General features: G+C 49.6%; 1 protein-coding gene across 1 annotated transcript; it reads left to right on the top strand.

Moving 5' to 3' along the window:
• The first annotated feature begins 1614 nt into the window (after positions 1 to 1614).
• On the top strand, positions 1615 to 5527 carry LOC119879390 (ral guanine nucleotide dissociation stimulator-like). The gene is made up of 7 exons (XM_038589685.1): positions 1615 to 1754; positions 2142 to 2252; positions 2853 to 3046; positions 3642 to 3701; positions 4594 to 4786; positions 5020 to 5092; positions 5190 to 5527. The coding sequence occupies exons 1-7, from the start codon at positions 1617 to 1619 to the stop codon at positions 5525 to 5527; spliced, it is 1107 nt and encodes a 368-aa protein (XP_038445613.1). The 5' UTR covers positions 1615 to 1616.
• The last annotated feature ends 7290 nt before the right edge of the window (positions 5528 to 12817 follow it).

The raw sequence follows: 12817 nt of genomic DNA, 5'->3' as shown, positions 1-12817 counted from the left end.
CGTGGAGTCCGTGAGGCACGATCATCCTGACATTCGAGGCTTGCCGCTTGTGTCACCGATGTGCTCCTGCCTCTTTATCCCTCTTTCTGCTTTTTGGTTTGATGAATTATTTTTTCATGATTCTATTTTAATTGCTCCATTTTCTCCATTCGAGATTCAGCTTTCTTTCTTTTTTTATTTAATGATCTTCAATGATGTTGCTTCTCCTCTGCCAACTTCCTGGTTCTGCACATGTGTCTGCGTGTGTGTCCGTGTCTCTGTTTCTCGGTCAGTGTGCGTGGACACACCACATGATTTCAGTTCAGTCGGGGTCAGGCTGGAGAGTCAGGGCCTCCTGTCTACGTTCAGTTCTGCGACTGACGGCAGGTTTCCTAGGGCCCAGGTCAGGGCGACCCACTGGGGGCACCGCCGTCCACAGCTCACCCAGGGGAAACGAGGGAAGGGCCCGGAACGCACGACCAGGGGTTCAGGATGAGGACGGCCTCACCCCTTCTAGGCCAAGACCCCGACACCTTCTGTAGGGTTTGCCTTGGATTCAGGAGCCTAGGATCGTGGGGAGCTATTGCCCATCCCTGCCCCGGGGGGACTGTCATCTTCTGGGCCTCCAGAATGAGGGTACCGGTGCCCATGTGTGTGTTGTGTGTGTGTGTGTGTTTGAGGAAAATAATCCCTTTATTTAAAATACCAAAAATTCCAACTACTATAAGATACCACATGTAAAAAACAAGACATAGTCTTGAGATGTAAAGGACACTGTCCCTAGAAAGTGCCTCTCTTTTTCTATTATTCTTTTTTTTTTAATTTGGCTAATGGTGTCTACTGACACATATTTGGAATGTAATCTATTTATCAGCCAGCTGTTCTGGCCCAATGTGGATTTAGGATTTTAAAACATGTGTGGCTTTAGAGCTGTATAATAAAGTATAATCTTAAAATAAAAGTATCTTTTTAAAAGACTCTTATCATCGACATCACTGGTGACAGCAATAAATAGCAGACATTGTAATAGGTAGTTTTTTGCAGTATTTTACAGGTAAACAGCCCTGCCATATAGGTAACATTAGTGTGTTAGTCCTGTGCACACAGGACCTCGTGGGCCTGGACGCATGTACACACCAAGGAAGAACGTGTGGGTGGAGGTATGTCCTGCAGGTGACACCCGCCTCCAAGGTCATAGATATGAGGCCTCAGTGGCCTGGGACGTCTGGGGGAAGCACCCGCTAGGACACTCCCTATCCCACAGGCAAGATGCAGACCATCCCCGACGGGCACAACGCTTCTCCGGGTCAAACCGGGGAAGACTGGACAGTCGTGTCTGAACCCAGTGTGTGTCCAAGCTGGGGCCCTGGGTGCACACAGTCCTTCCCTGGGGCCTGTGGACAGGGGTGTGGTTGTGTCACTGTGTGCACAGGCCATCGCCTGCAGGGAGGGGGGCTCGGCAGCACGAGCGCTGCCCCTGCAGCTTCCTCCAGGAGTGGGTCAGGGAGGGGGTCCCAGGAAGTGAGGTCACTGCCGTGTCACAGAGCCCAACAGAACTCGGAACCCCCGTAACCAGGCACCCGCATCCAGTGCAGCCCCAGCTCAGGCTCACTTGGCTGGAGACATCTGCTACTGAGATGTTCTCTTGCTGCCGGCCCACGTCTGGGGGCTCTGGCTCCCAGGAACCCCAGGGGTGCGGCTTGTTCCTATGCTGTAGGCAGTGGCTCCAGCATAGGTACCAAGGTGTCAGGGCGGTGATCAGGAGGCGCCGTCAGGTAACACAGCGCAGGCCAGGCCAGGCCCCCTGTGCCACCATCCTGGGAGCCTCATCCCCTCCTCCTCAGGTTCAGGGAACCAGGGATGTGTGGGCAGGTCCCATCCAGGCTGGGGGACGCTGCAGGGCGGCACATTCCCCGGGGATCCCTTCAGGGTCACCCTGATGTCAAGGTGGGCAGGGGGGAAACAGGGTTCCTGAGGTCCTCTACCCGCCCCAGAGTCACCCCGAGGCCCTGCAGCCGCATCCCTTTGCTGTTCCCAGGGGCGGTGGGTGCCGCCTGCACTGTGGGGTGTCTGGGTGGAGGCAGCTGGGGGTGCGGCCCAGCCGAGGGGGCCAGACCGGGCGCTGAGGCCTCCTGCCTGGCTGCCGGGCACTGTCTCCACAGAGCTCCACCCGGGTCGTGGGGCGCGAGCGGGAGGAAGGGGTCGTCTGCCCCACCGCCTCCAGGAGCAGGGAGGTGCCCTGCGCAGCTAATGGAGGCCAGCGCGGGCTCAGGGTGAGTGCAGGGGCTGGGCCCCCCGACACCCGGGCCCCGATGCGGCAGGAAGGACCCCGGGTCCCAGAAGCCAGCCTGCTACCCCCCTGTGGCCCCCCACACTCCTGCTCCCACATGAGTCTGGATCCCCCCCTCCCCACACCTGCCCCCATGGCCCTGCCCCTGCCTGGGCCAGATGCAGAGTCCCTGCGCACAGATGTGTGGGAACATCAGAATAGAGCCCTCAGGGGAGGCCTGGTCCCCCGGGGGTTAGCGCCTGCCTTCCCCCAGGCCTGATCTCCGAGGCCCGGGATCGAGCCCCGCCTGGGCTCCCTGCACGGGCTGCTTCTCCCTCTGTCTGTGTGCTGCCTCTCTCGGTCCTCTCTCTGTGTCTCTGGAGGTCCTTGTAATGATCCAAATATTTTGAACATTTATCCTCTGAGATTGTTTCTTTATTGCATAGTTGGTCCTGTTTGTGTAAGAGACAGGCAGGGAGCTTGAGCGGGAGAGGGAGCCCCAGCTCCTCAAGCCCACGGGGCCCCAGCGCAGGGCCTGCCGGGGCGGGATCCCAGGTCTCTGGCGGCTCCCTGCAGGCTGCACGTCCCCTCTGTCCCACCTCAGGGTGCAGGGGCCGCGGCCGGGAAGGGGCATCAGATCGTCCTGACCAAGCTCACCCGGACGGAGCTGCTGGAGTACAAAGTCCGACAACTGCTGCTCGCCTTGCAGCGCAGGGACGTCATCTACATCTTCAGCTTTTTAGAGGATTATCGTACATTCGCCACCACGGACGAGGTGCTGGACCTGCTGTTCACCGAGTGAGCACCTGCCCCTCCGCAGCCCAGGGCTGGGCCACCTGCTGCTGGGGAGGCTGGGGATGGTGTGAGCTTCCCGGCCTCGGGCTGCTCCCCCGCCTGGAGCAGGGTCCCCCAGGGCCTAGCGGGGTCCTGGAGGGCAGCCCCGGGGCCTGGCCTGTGGCGGGTCGGCCAGAGGGGCTGTGCCTGTGCTCAGCAGCCGTCCTCCTCCCCGTGACCAGGCCTGTGCCTCCTCCCTCCCCCCCATCACCAGGGTCCTGAGCGGCCTGTTTCCCCATTGAAAGGGAGGTTTGAGAGTCCATCGGGGGTCTGTGTCCTGGGGCAGCCAGACAGGGGAACCCCGGGACCCCCCAAGCCCACTAAGATATGGGCCATGGGCCTGGCCAGAGCCCTTTCATGCTCAAGCCTTCAGGAGGCCCCAGCAGGTGCGGGCACTTCTCCGGGAGCTGCCCGTGGCCCCACGCACAAGCTGACTGCCCCCGGGGCACAAAGCTGACTGCCCCCGGGGCAAGGCCTAGTCGGGGTCAGAGGGTGAAGCCCCTATGATGAGAGGTCGCGTCCACAGGACGATTCATGGGATGTCCCTGCTCTCCTCTAGGTATGGGTGCATCGCAGATGCGTGGGGTAACAACGATGTGGTCCTGCAGTGCTGGAAACTGTGAGTGACTCCGGCTCCTGCAGGAGGGCCTTCCCTCTCCTGGAGGGCAGCGAAGGGGCTGTGGGGCGGTGGGGGGCTGCCCCCTCACCCCACACATCTGCAATTCCCGTGACAGGGAAAAGGTCTAATGCCCCTTCTGGAAAAGAGCAAAGGAGAGCGGTGGATGGGGTGTGGGCTTGGTGGGAGGCACTGAGACCCCTCAGGGAGACCTTCTCCATGCCCCCCCAACCCTCTCTCTGCCCCACACCTGGAGCCCAGAGCAGAGGGGGTGGGGAGCATCGTACTCCCCAGTCTGGTGGCACCTGGACCCGGGGGAACAGCAGGTGCTCAGGAGGGCCGGTGAGGGCTCCCGGACCAGGCGGCCCCCCCCCGTGGGAGAAGGGAGATTAGAGTCAGTGGAAGGACACCCCCGGGGGCCCCTCGGGAGGGAGGCAGCACAGAGACACAGGAAGGAAGGTGGCGGTCCCGGGCGGCTCCTGGCAAGGCCTGGCAGGACACAGAGCCCGAGCCCTCCTGCCTTGGAGCTTCCCAGAGCAACAGTGTGTGCAGTGAGGGCAATGACAGGCCAGACGCCCCCCGTCCCCTGATGCCTGCCGGTGGACTTAAGGGGCAGGTGGGCAGGGACCAGGCTGAGGAGGGAGCCCTGCTTCCCCAGGAGAGACGCTGATGGTCACCCCGCTGGGCCTGGGCTCCCCACACAGAGGTTGCATCCCAGCCCCTCCTCGGGGAGCAGGCCTGTGGCAGGCAGGACCACCAGGTGGCAGGGGGACGAGGAGCAGGACTGGTCTCCGACACCCTGCGCGGAAGGCCGGGTCCTGCAGGGCTTCCCCGGGACACCTGCATGTGACAGAGCCCTGTCTTCTGATGCCTGTTCCCGCCTGTCCCTCCCCAGGGCCATGTCCTTCATGATGGAAATATGGCTGAATTATTATGGGGACGACTTTCATCAGTTCCCAGAATTTCCCTCCCTTATAAAACTCCTGGAATTGTTAAGACAGCACATGCCAGGCACAGATGCGCATCTCCGGGCCCTGCGTCACCTGAGGCAATTCAGACGCCTCCATGCAGCAGAGCGAGAGGCTGGGGTGAGGAGGACTGGGGGTGGCCGAGCTGGGGATGGGGGGGCCGCGATCAGCCTCCTTGCTGCTGGACCAGGAGCAGGGGTGGGCTCACACCCCACCCCACGGGCTGCAGCCTGGGGACACCTCCCAGGGCTCTTGCCCTCACACACGTCGAGTGGCGGGAAGAGTGGCCTTGATTTGGGAGGGACGTGGACAGTCTGTCCTGGTGGTGATACTTTGTCTTCTTGGATCTACAGCTTCGGCCCGAGGAAAACACCCTGAACCCACTCTGGAGTGCACCCCAGCTCCGACCGTGGGGCCTGCTGCCCCGTGGGGCCTAGCTGCTGGGGCTGAGGGCTTGGCCTGCGATGAGCCGCCTGCTGGGGAGGCAAAGCCCCTGCAGATAGTGGTCACTGCTGCCCTGCAGGAGCCCCTGCACCCCTGGGAGCCCTGGAAGAGGAGCAGGCACCACCCCCTGCTCTCGAGGTCGTGGATGTGCCCCAGCCACCTCCTAACTCGATGGAGCAACTGGCCTCGGGGATGGAGCAACCTGTTGAACCACCCGAGGAGCCCGCCCCAGCTCCAACTGTGGAGCCTGGGGAAGGTTCCGGGTCTGAAGGGATAGTGGCTGCTGGAGATGAGGACTTGGTCAAGGCAGAGATGCTGGCTCCTGAGGTGAAGGTGGTGCACGTGCTGGTCGAACCTATGGTTCCCTGCCCCGATGAGGAGGAGCCACCTGCTCCCATGGCCACCCCGGAAGAGTAGGCCCTGGTGCCTGCAATCGGGGTCCCCAGAGGGCCAGACCTGCAACCTGCCTCTGGAACAACCTGCTTCGATCCGTTAGCAGCCCCCTGACCACCTCGGGGCCCGCCCCAGCTCCCACCGCGGGGCTCGTGATGGCTACAGCCCAACAGAGGCTTGCCCTCCCCTGTTATTTCACTGTTTCTATTTTTGAGTTTTTCTTTAACCTGTATAATAGCTTATAGAGTTTTATTGCAATAAAGGATAAGTTAACTTCACACAAAATTGACTCTGATGCTTTTAAATTACACATCGTGGTACTTTAGGTCCATTCACAGTGTCAGAGGCCCCAGAGCCCAGGGCACTGGGAGACACAGCCGAGGATCTGGGGCTCCCCCAGCACAGGCAGAGGCCGGGAGGACAAAGGACAGCCAGGTCTCTCCTGCCGCCGGGTGGCCCCGAGCTGTGCAGATCGTGCCCCTACCCCGGAGCACCCAGACCCCTGCACATTGGGAGCTGCAGTAGTTACTGTGGGAGCTGACTCCAGAGCTGGACAGCTGGCCGCCGCTACTGTGGTTGTCCCTCCTGGTGTCACCCTGTACCTGGGCCTGAGCAGGGGCCTCACAGGATAAAGAATCCCACTGAATTGTAGACCTGGTAGAGGGCTGGGCAGCTCCCCCAGGTGCACACACCTGAGAATCAGCACAGCAGGCCCCTCCCCCAGAAGACCAGCTCGAAGGTCAGAGGAAAAGCAAGTTATTGACCAAGCAGCCTGGAAAGTTCCAGGGGAAGTCAAGGGATTTACAGTATATGGAATCAGAGGATACTCCCCTTGTTTTTTCTTTTCTGTTTGTTTCTGTTGTTTCCCCCACCCCCTTTTTTATTCTTTTTTATTTCTTCTTTTTTTTTCCCCCCTTTTTCTCCTTTTTCCAGTACAACATGTTGTTGGCCACTCTGCACTGAGCAAACTGACTAGAAGGAAAAACTCACCTCAATACTAAAAATCAGAAACAGTCCTCTCTCCCACAGAGTTACAAAATTTCGAATACAATTCAATGTCAGAAAGCCAATTCAGAAGCACTATTATACAACTACTGGTGGCTCTAGAAAAAAGCATAAAAGATTCAAGAGACTTCATGACTGCAGAATTTAGATAATCAGGCCAAAATTAAAAATCAATTAAATGAGATGCAATCAAAACTGGAGGTCCTAACGACAAGGGTTAATGAGGTAGAAGAACGAGTGAGTGACATAGAAGACAAGTTGATGGCAAGTATGGAAACTGAGTAAAAAAATAGAAAGACAAACCATGAGGATAGGTTAAGGGAAATAAATCACACAGCCTCAGAAAAATCTACGTTTAATTGGGGTTCCTGAGGGCGCCGCAAGGGACAGAGGTCCAGAAACTGTATTTGAACAAATCATAGCTGAGAACTTCCCTAACTGGGGGAGGGTAATAGGCATTCAGATCCAGGAGATAGAGAGATCCCCCCCCTAAAATCAATAAAAATCGTCAACACCTCGACATTTAATAGTGAAGCTTTGCAAATTCCAAACATAAAGAGAAGATCCTTAAAGCAGCAAGAGATAAGAAATCACTAACTTTTATGGGGAGAAGCATTAGGACATAGCAGACCTCTCCACAGAGACCTGGCAGGCGAGAAAGCGTCAGCAGGATATAGTCAGGGTCCTAAATGAAAAGAACCTGCAGCCAAGAATACTTTATCCAGCAAGGCTCTCATTCAGAATAGCAGGAGAGATAAAGAGCTTCCAAGATAGGCAGAAACTGAAAGAATATGTGACCACCAAGCTGGCTCTGCCAGAAATATTAAGGGGGACCCTGTAAAGAAAGAGGAGGTCCAAGGGAACTATCCACAAAAACAGGGACTGAATAGGTATCATGATGACACTAAATCCGTATCTTTCAATAGTAACTCTGAACGTGAATGGGCTTAATGACCCCATCAGAAGGTGCAGGGTTTCAGACTGGATAAAAAAGCAAGACCCATCTATTTGCTGTCTTCAAGAGACTCATTTTGGACAAAAGGACACCTACAGCCTGAAAATAAAAGGTTGGAGAACCATGGACCATTCAAATGGTCCTCAAAAGAAAGCAGGGGTAGCCATCCTTATATCAGAGAAATTAAAGTGTGTCCCAAAGACTGTAGTGAGAGATGAAGAGGGACACTATATCATACTAAAAGGATCTATCCAACAAGAGGACCTAACAATCATGAATATTTATGCCCCGAATGTGGAAGCCGCCAAGTATATCAGTCAATTAATAACCAAAGTTAAGACATACTTAAATAATAAACACTTATACTTGGTGACTGGAATATAGCACTTTCTACAATTGACAGGTCTTCTAAGCACAACATCTCCAAAGAAACAAGAGCTTTAAATGCTTCACTGGACCAGATGGATTTCACAGATAGTTACAGAACTTTACATCCAAATGCAGCTGAATACACGTTCTTCTCAAGTGCACATGGAGCTTTCTCCAGAATAGACCACATACTGGGTCACACATCAGGTCTTAACGGATACTAAAAGATTGGGATTGTCCCCTGCATAGTTTCAGACCATAATGCTTTGAAACTAGAACTATATCACAAGAAGAAGTTTGGAAGAATTTCAAACGTGGAGGTTAAGGACCATCCTGCTAAAAGATGAAAGGGTCAACCAGGAAATCAGAGAAGAATTTAAAAGATTCATGGAAACTATGAGAATCTTTGGGATGCAGCAAAAGCAGTCCTGAGGGGGAAATACATCGCAATACAAGCATCCATTGAAAAACTGGAGAGAACCCAAATACGAAAGCTAACCTTGCACTTAAAGGAGCTGGAGACAGAAAGCAAATAGATCCTACACCCCGCAGAAGAAGAGAGTTAATAAAGATTCGAGCAGAACTCAATGAAATGGAGACCAGAAGAACTGTGGAACAGATCAACAAAACCAGGAGATGGTTCTTTGAAAGAATTAATAAGATAGATAAACCATTAGCCAGCCTTATTAAAAAGAAGACAGAAAAGACTCAAATTAATAAAATCATGAATGAGAAAGGAGAGATCAGCACCAACACCAAGGAAATGCAAACAATTTTAAAACTTATTATGAGCAGCTATACGCCAATAAATTAGGCAATCTAGAAGAAATGGACAGATTTCTGGAGAACCACAAACTACCAACACTGGAACAGGAAGAAATAGAAAACCTGAACAGGCCGATAACCAGGGAGGAAATTGAAGCAGTCATCATAAACCTCCCAAGACACAAAAAGTCCAGGTCCAGATGGCTTCCCCTGGGGAATTCTATCAAACACTTAAAGAAGAGACTGTACCTATTCTACTACAGCTGTTTAAAAGACAGAAAGAGATGGAGTACTTCCAAACTTCCTCTATGAGGCCAGCATCACCTTAATTCCAAAACCAGACAAAGACCCCACCAAAAAGGAGAATTAGAGACCAATATCCCTGAGGAACACAGATGCAAACATTCTCAACGAGATACCAGCCAATAGGATCCAACAATACATTAAGAAGATTATTCACCATGATCAAGTGGGATTTATCCCCGGGATGCAAGGCTGGTTCAACACTCGTAAAGCAATCAGTGTGATTGATCAGATCATCAAGAGAAAAACAAGAACCGTATGATCCTTTCAATAGATGCAGAGAAAGCATTTGACAAAATATAGCATCCATTCCCGATCAAAACTCTTCAGAGTGTAGGGATAGAGGGACCATTCCTCAGCATCTTAAAAGTCGTCTACGAAAAACCCAAACAAATGTCATTCTCAATGGGGAAACACTGGGAGCCTTTCCCCTAAGATCAGGAATGAGACAGGGTTGTCCACTCTCACCATTGCTATTCAATATAGTACTAGAAGTCCTAGCTTCAGCAATCAGGCAACAAAAATAAATAAAAGGCATTCAAATTGGCAAAGAAGAAGTCAAACTCTCCCTCTTCCCAGATGACATGATACTGTACATAGAAAACCCAAAAGCCTCCACCCCAAGATTGCTAGAACTCGTACAGCAATTTGGCAGTGTGGCAGGATACAAAATCAATGCCCAAAGTCAGTGGCATTTGTATACACTAACAATAAGTCTGAAGAAAGAGAAATTAAGGAGTCAATCCCATTTACAATTGCACCCAAAAGCATAAGATATCTAGGAATCAACCTAACCAAAGGGGTAAAGGATCTATACCTGAAAAACCACAGAACACTTCTGAAAGAAATTGAGGAAGACACAAAAGATGGAAATATTCCATGCCCATGGATTGGAAGAATTAATATTGTGAAAATGTCAATGCTACCCAGGGCAATTTACACATTCAATGCAATCCTTATTAAAATACCATGGACTTTCTTCAGAGAGTTGGAACAAATTATCTTAAGATTAGTGTGGAATCAGAAAAGACTTCGAATACCCAGGGATTTATTGAAAAAGAAAACCATAGCTGGGGGCATCACAATGCCAGATTTCAGGTTGTACTACAAAGCTGTGGTCATCAAGACAGTGTGGTCCTGGCACAAAAAAAGACACATAGATCAATGGAACAGAATAGAGAATCCAGAAGTGGGCCCTCGACTTTAAGGTCAACTAATATTCGACAAAGGAGGGAAGACTATCCACTGGAAAAAAGACAGTCTCTTCAGTAAATGGTGCTGGGAAAATTGGACATCCACATGCAGAAGAAAGAAACTAGACCACTCTCTTCCACCAGACACAAAGATAAACTCAAAATGGATGAAAGATCTAAATGTGAGACAAGATTCCATCAAAATCCTAGAGGAGAACACAGCAACACCCTTTTTGAACTTGGCCATGGCAACTTCTTGCAAGATACATCCATGAAGGCAAGGGAAAGAAAGCAAAAATGAACTATTGGGACTTCATCAAGATAAGAAGCTTTTGCATAGCAAAGAAACAGTCAACAAAACTAAAAGACAACCTACAGAATGGGAGAAGATATTTGCAAAAGACGTATCAGATAAAGGGCTAGTTTCCAAGATCTATAAAGAACTTCTTAAACTCAACAGCAAAGAAACAAACAATCCAATCATGAAATGGGCAACAGACTTAAACAGAAATCTCACAGCGGAAGACATAGACATGGCCACACACACATGAGAAAATGCTCTGCATCACTTGCCATCAGGGAAATACAAATCAAAACCACCATGAGATACCACCTCACACCAGTGAGAATGGGGGAAATTAACAAGACAGGAAACCACAAATTTGGAGAGGATGTGGAGAAAGGGGAACCCTCCTGCACTGTTGGTGGGACGTGACCTGGTGCAGGCCACGTCTGGAAACTGTGGAGGTTCCTCAAATAGTTAAAAAATAGAACTGCCCTAAGACCCAGCAATTGCACTGCTGGGGATTTACCCCAAAGATACAGATGCAGGGAAACGGCCGGGACACCTGCACCCCAATGTTCTAGCAGCAATGTCCACAATAGCCAAACTGTGGAAGGGAGGCTCAGTGTCCATTGAAAGATGAGTGGATAACAGAAGCTGTGGTCTCTGTATACAATGGAATATTCCTCAGCCATTAGACACGACAAATACCCACCATTTGCTTCAACGTGGATGGAACTGGAGGGTATGATGCTGAGTGAAGTAAGTCAATCAGAGGAAGGACAAACAGTGTATGTTCTCATTCATTGGGAAATAAATAATAGTGAAAGGGAATATAAGGGAAGGGAGAAGAAAATGTGTGGGAAATATCAAGAAAGGGAGACAGAACATAAAGACTCCTAATTCTGGGAAACGAACTGGGGGTGGTGGAAGGGGAGGCAGGGTGGGGGGTGAGTGGGTGACGGGCACTGAGGGGGACACTTGACGGGATGAGCACTGGGTGTTATTCTGTATGTTGGTAAATTGAACTCCAATAAAAATTATTTATTAAAAAAAGAAAGAAAGAAATTAAGGGCTAATAATAAAAAGAAAAGAAAAAAGAACAGGTAAAAGTGCATAAGTAAGGCCTAAAGAAAGAAAGCTACTTATGATGACAGAGACAATAACTAAGTATATAGAAAGAAACATACAATAAGGAAATCTGCAAAGGAATAAATTATTCATTTAAAGGGTTAAATTGGAAACAAACAAAATATCACACAATACCAGCAGAAATGCATATATTTTCAGAGCACCATGATTTAGGAATGCCTTAGAATCTTAACCTCTTAGGCCAGACTTATTAGTATGGAGTATTTTCCAGGTATCATTGTTTTTAGGTTGAACTGAATAGATTCTTGTAAGTTTTTTGGCCCTCAATTTTTAAAACATAGTTACTTTGGACTAGGGTACATTACAAAATAAATATTTTAAAAATTGCTTAAACACACGCACACGCACACACACAAAACATCAAAAACACAGCAGGATTAATTAAGAATAAATAAAGGAAACATGCTAATATCAAGAATAAAAATTGGAAATTCACTTTAAGTTCTGTAGACATTTCAAAACTCAGAGTATTTTAGAGCAACTTTATAATAATAAACTTATAATTAAATTATAGAAGTTGTTTGAAAACCAATCTTAAGTAAAAATAGTAAAAAAATGAAAACTTTGCTGTATAGTTTTTAAAAATTGAATTTTAAAACTAAAATTCTATTCACATTGGCTTGTCTTATTAATTATTCATATTTAAAGAGAATATTTCACCAATTGTATGTAAGCTTTCCTGGAGAAGAAAAAGACAAAAAAAAGAGGCTCACTATATTGCTACAGTGAGCCAACATAATTTTAATATTAAAATCTGACAAAACATAATATGGACATAAAATTACAGACTAACGTATTTATTAGCAAAGAGGGAAAAAATGTTAAAACATTAGCAAACTGAATCCAGCAATATATTTAAATAATGATATGACCACGGAATGAAAGGAACAAAGAATTACTATTATAAAATCAATGGATTTAATTTATTATACAAACAGAAAAAATAAAAAATATGAACATCCTAATAGATTCAGAAAAAGCAAATGATACAGTTGGGCTCCCACCTTAAAACTTTCCAAGCCAAATCGGGGCACCAGGGTGGCTCAGTCAGTTAAGCATCTGCCTTCAGCTCAGGTCATGATCTCAGGGTCATCCTGGGAGGGACCCCTGCATGGGGCACCCTGCTCAGTGAGGCGTCTGCTTCTCCCTCTCCTTCTGCCTTTCCCCCAGCTTGTGCTGGCTCTTGCTCACTCGCTCTCTCCCTCTCTAATACGTAAAATCTTTAAAAAAATCCCAAGCCAAAGGATAGAATGAAACCTTGAAAAATCTGATAAAAATTTTTTTGGCTG

Source organism: Canis lupus, unplaced genomic scaffold (genome assembly GCF_011100685.1).
Source record: "Canis lupus familiaris isolate Mischka breed German Shepherd unplaced genomic scaffold, alternate assembly UU_Cfam_GSD_1.0 chrUn_S727H890, whole genome shotgun sequence".
NCBI classification, from domain to species: domain Eukaryota; kingdom Metazoa; phylum Chordata; class Mammalia; order Carnivora; family Canidae; genus Canis; species Canis lupus.
The sequence above is the reverse complement of the archived record's forward strand: the minus strand, read 5'-3'. Positions and strand labels throughout refer to the sequence as shown.

Excerpts from the sequence above, each read along its gene's own strand:
- LOC119879390 (XM_038589685.1), top strand. The coding sequence starts at position 1,617 with ATGTTCTCTTGCTGCCGGCCCACGTCTGGGGGCTCTGGCTCCCAGGAA. Across the intron at positions 2,253-2,852 it reads GAGGCCAGCGCGGGCTCAGG|GGTGCAGGGGCCGCGGCCGG; the intron begins GTGAGTGCAGGG and ends GTCCCACCTCAG. Across the intron at positions 3,047-3,641 it reads CTGGACCTGCTGTTCACCGA|GTATGGGTGCATCGCAGATG; the intron begins GTGAGCACCTGC and ends GCTCTCCTCTAG.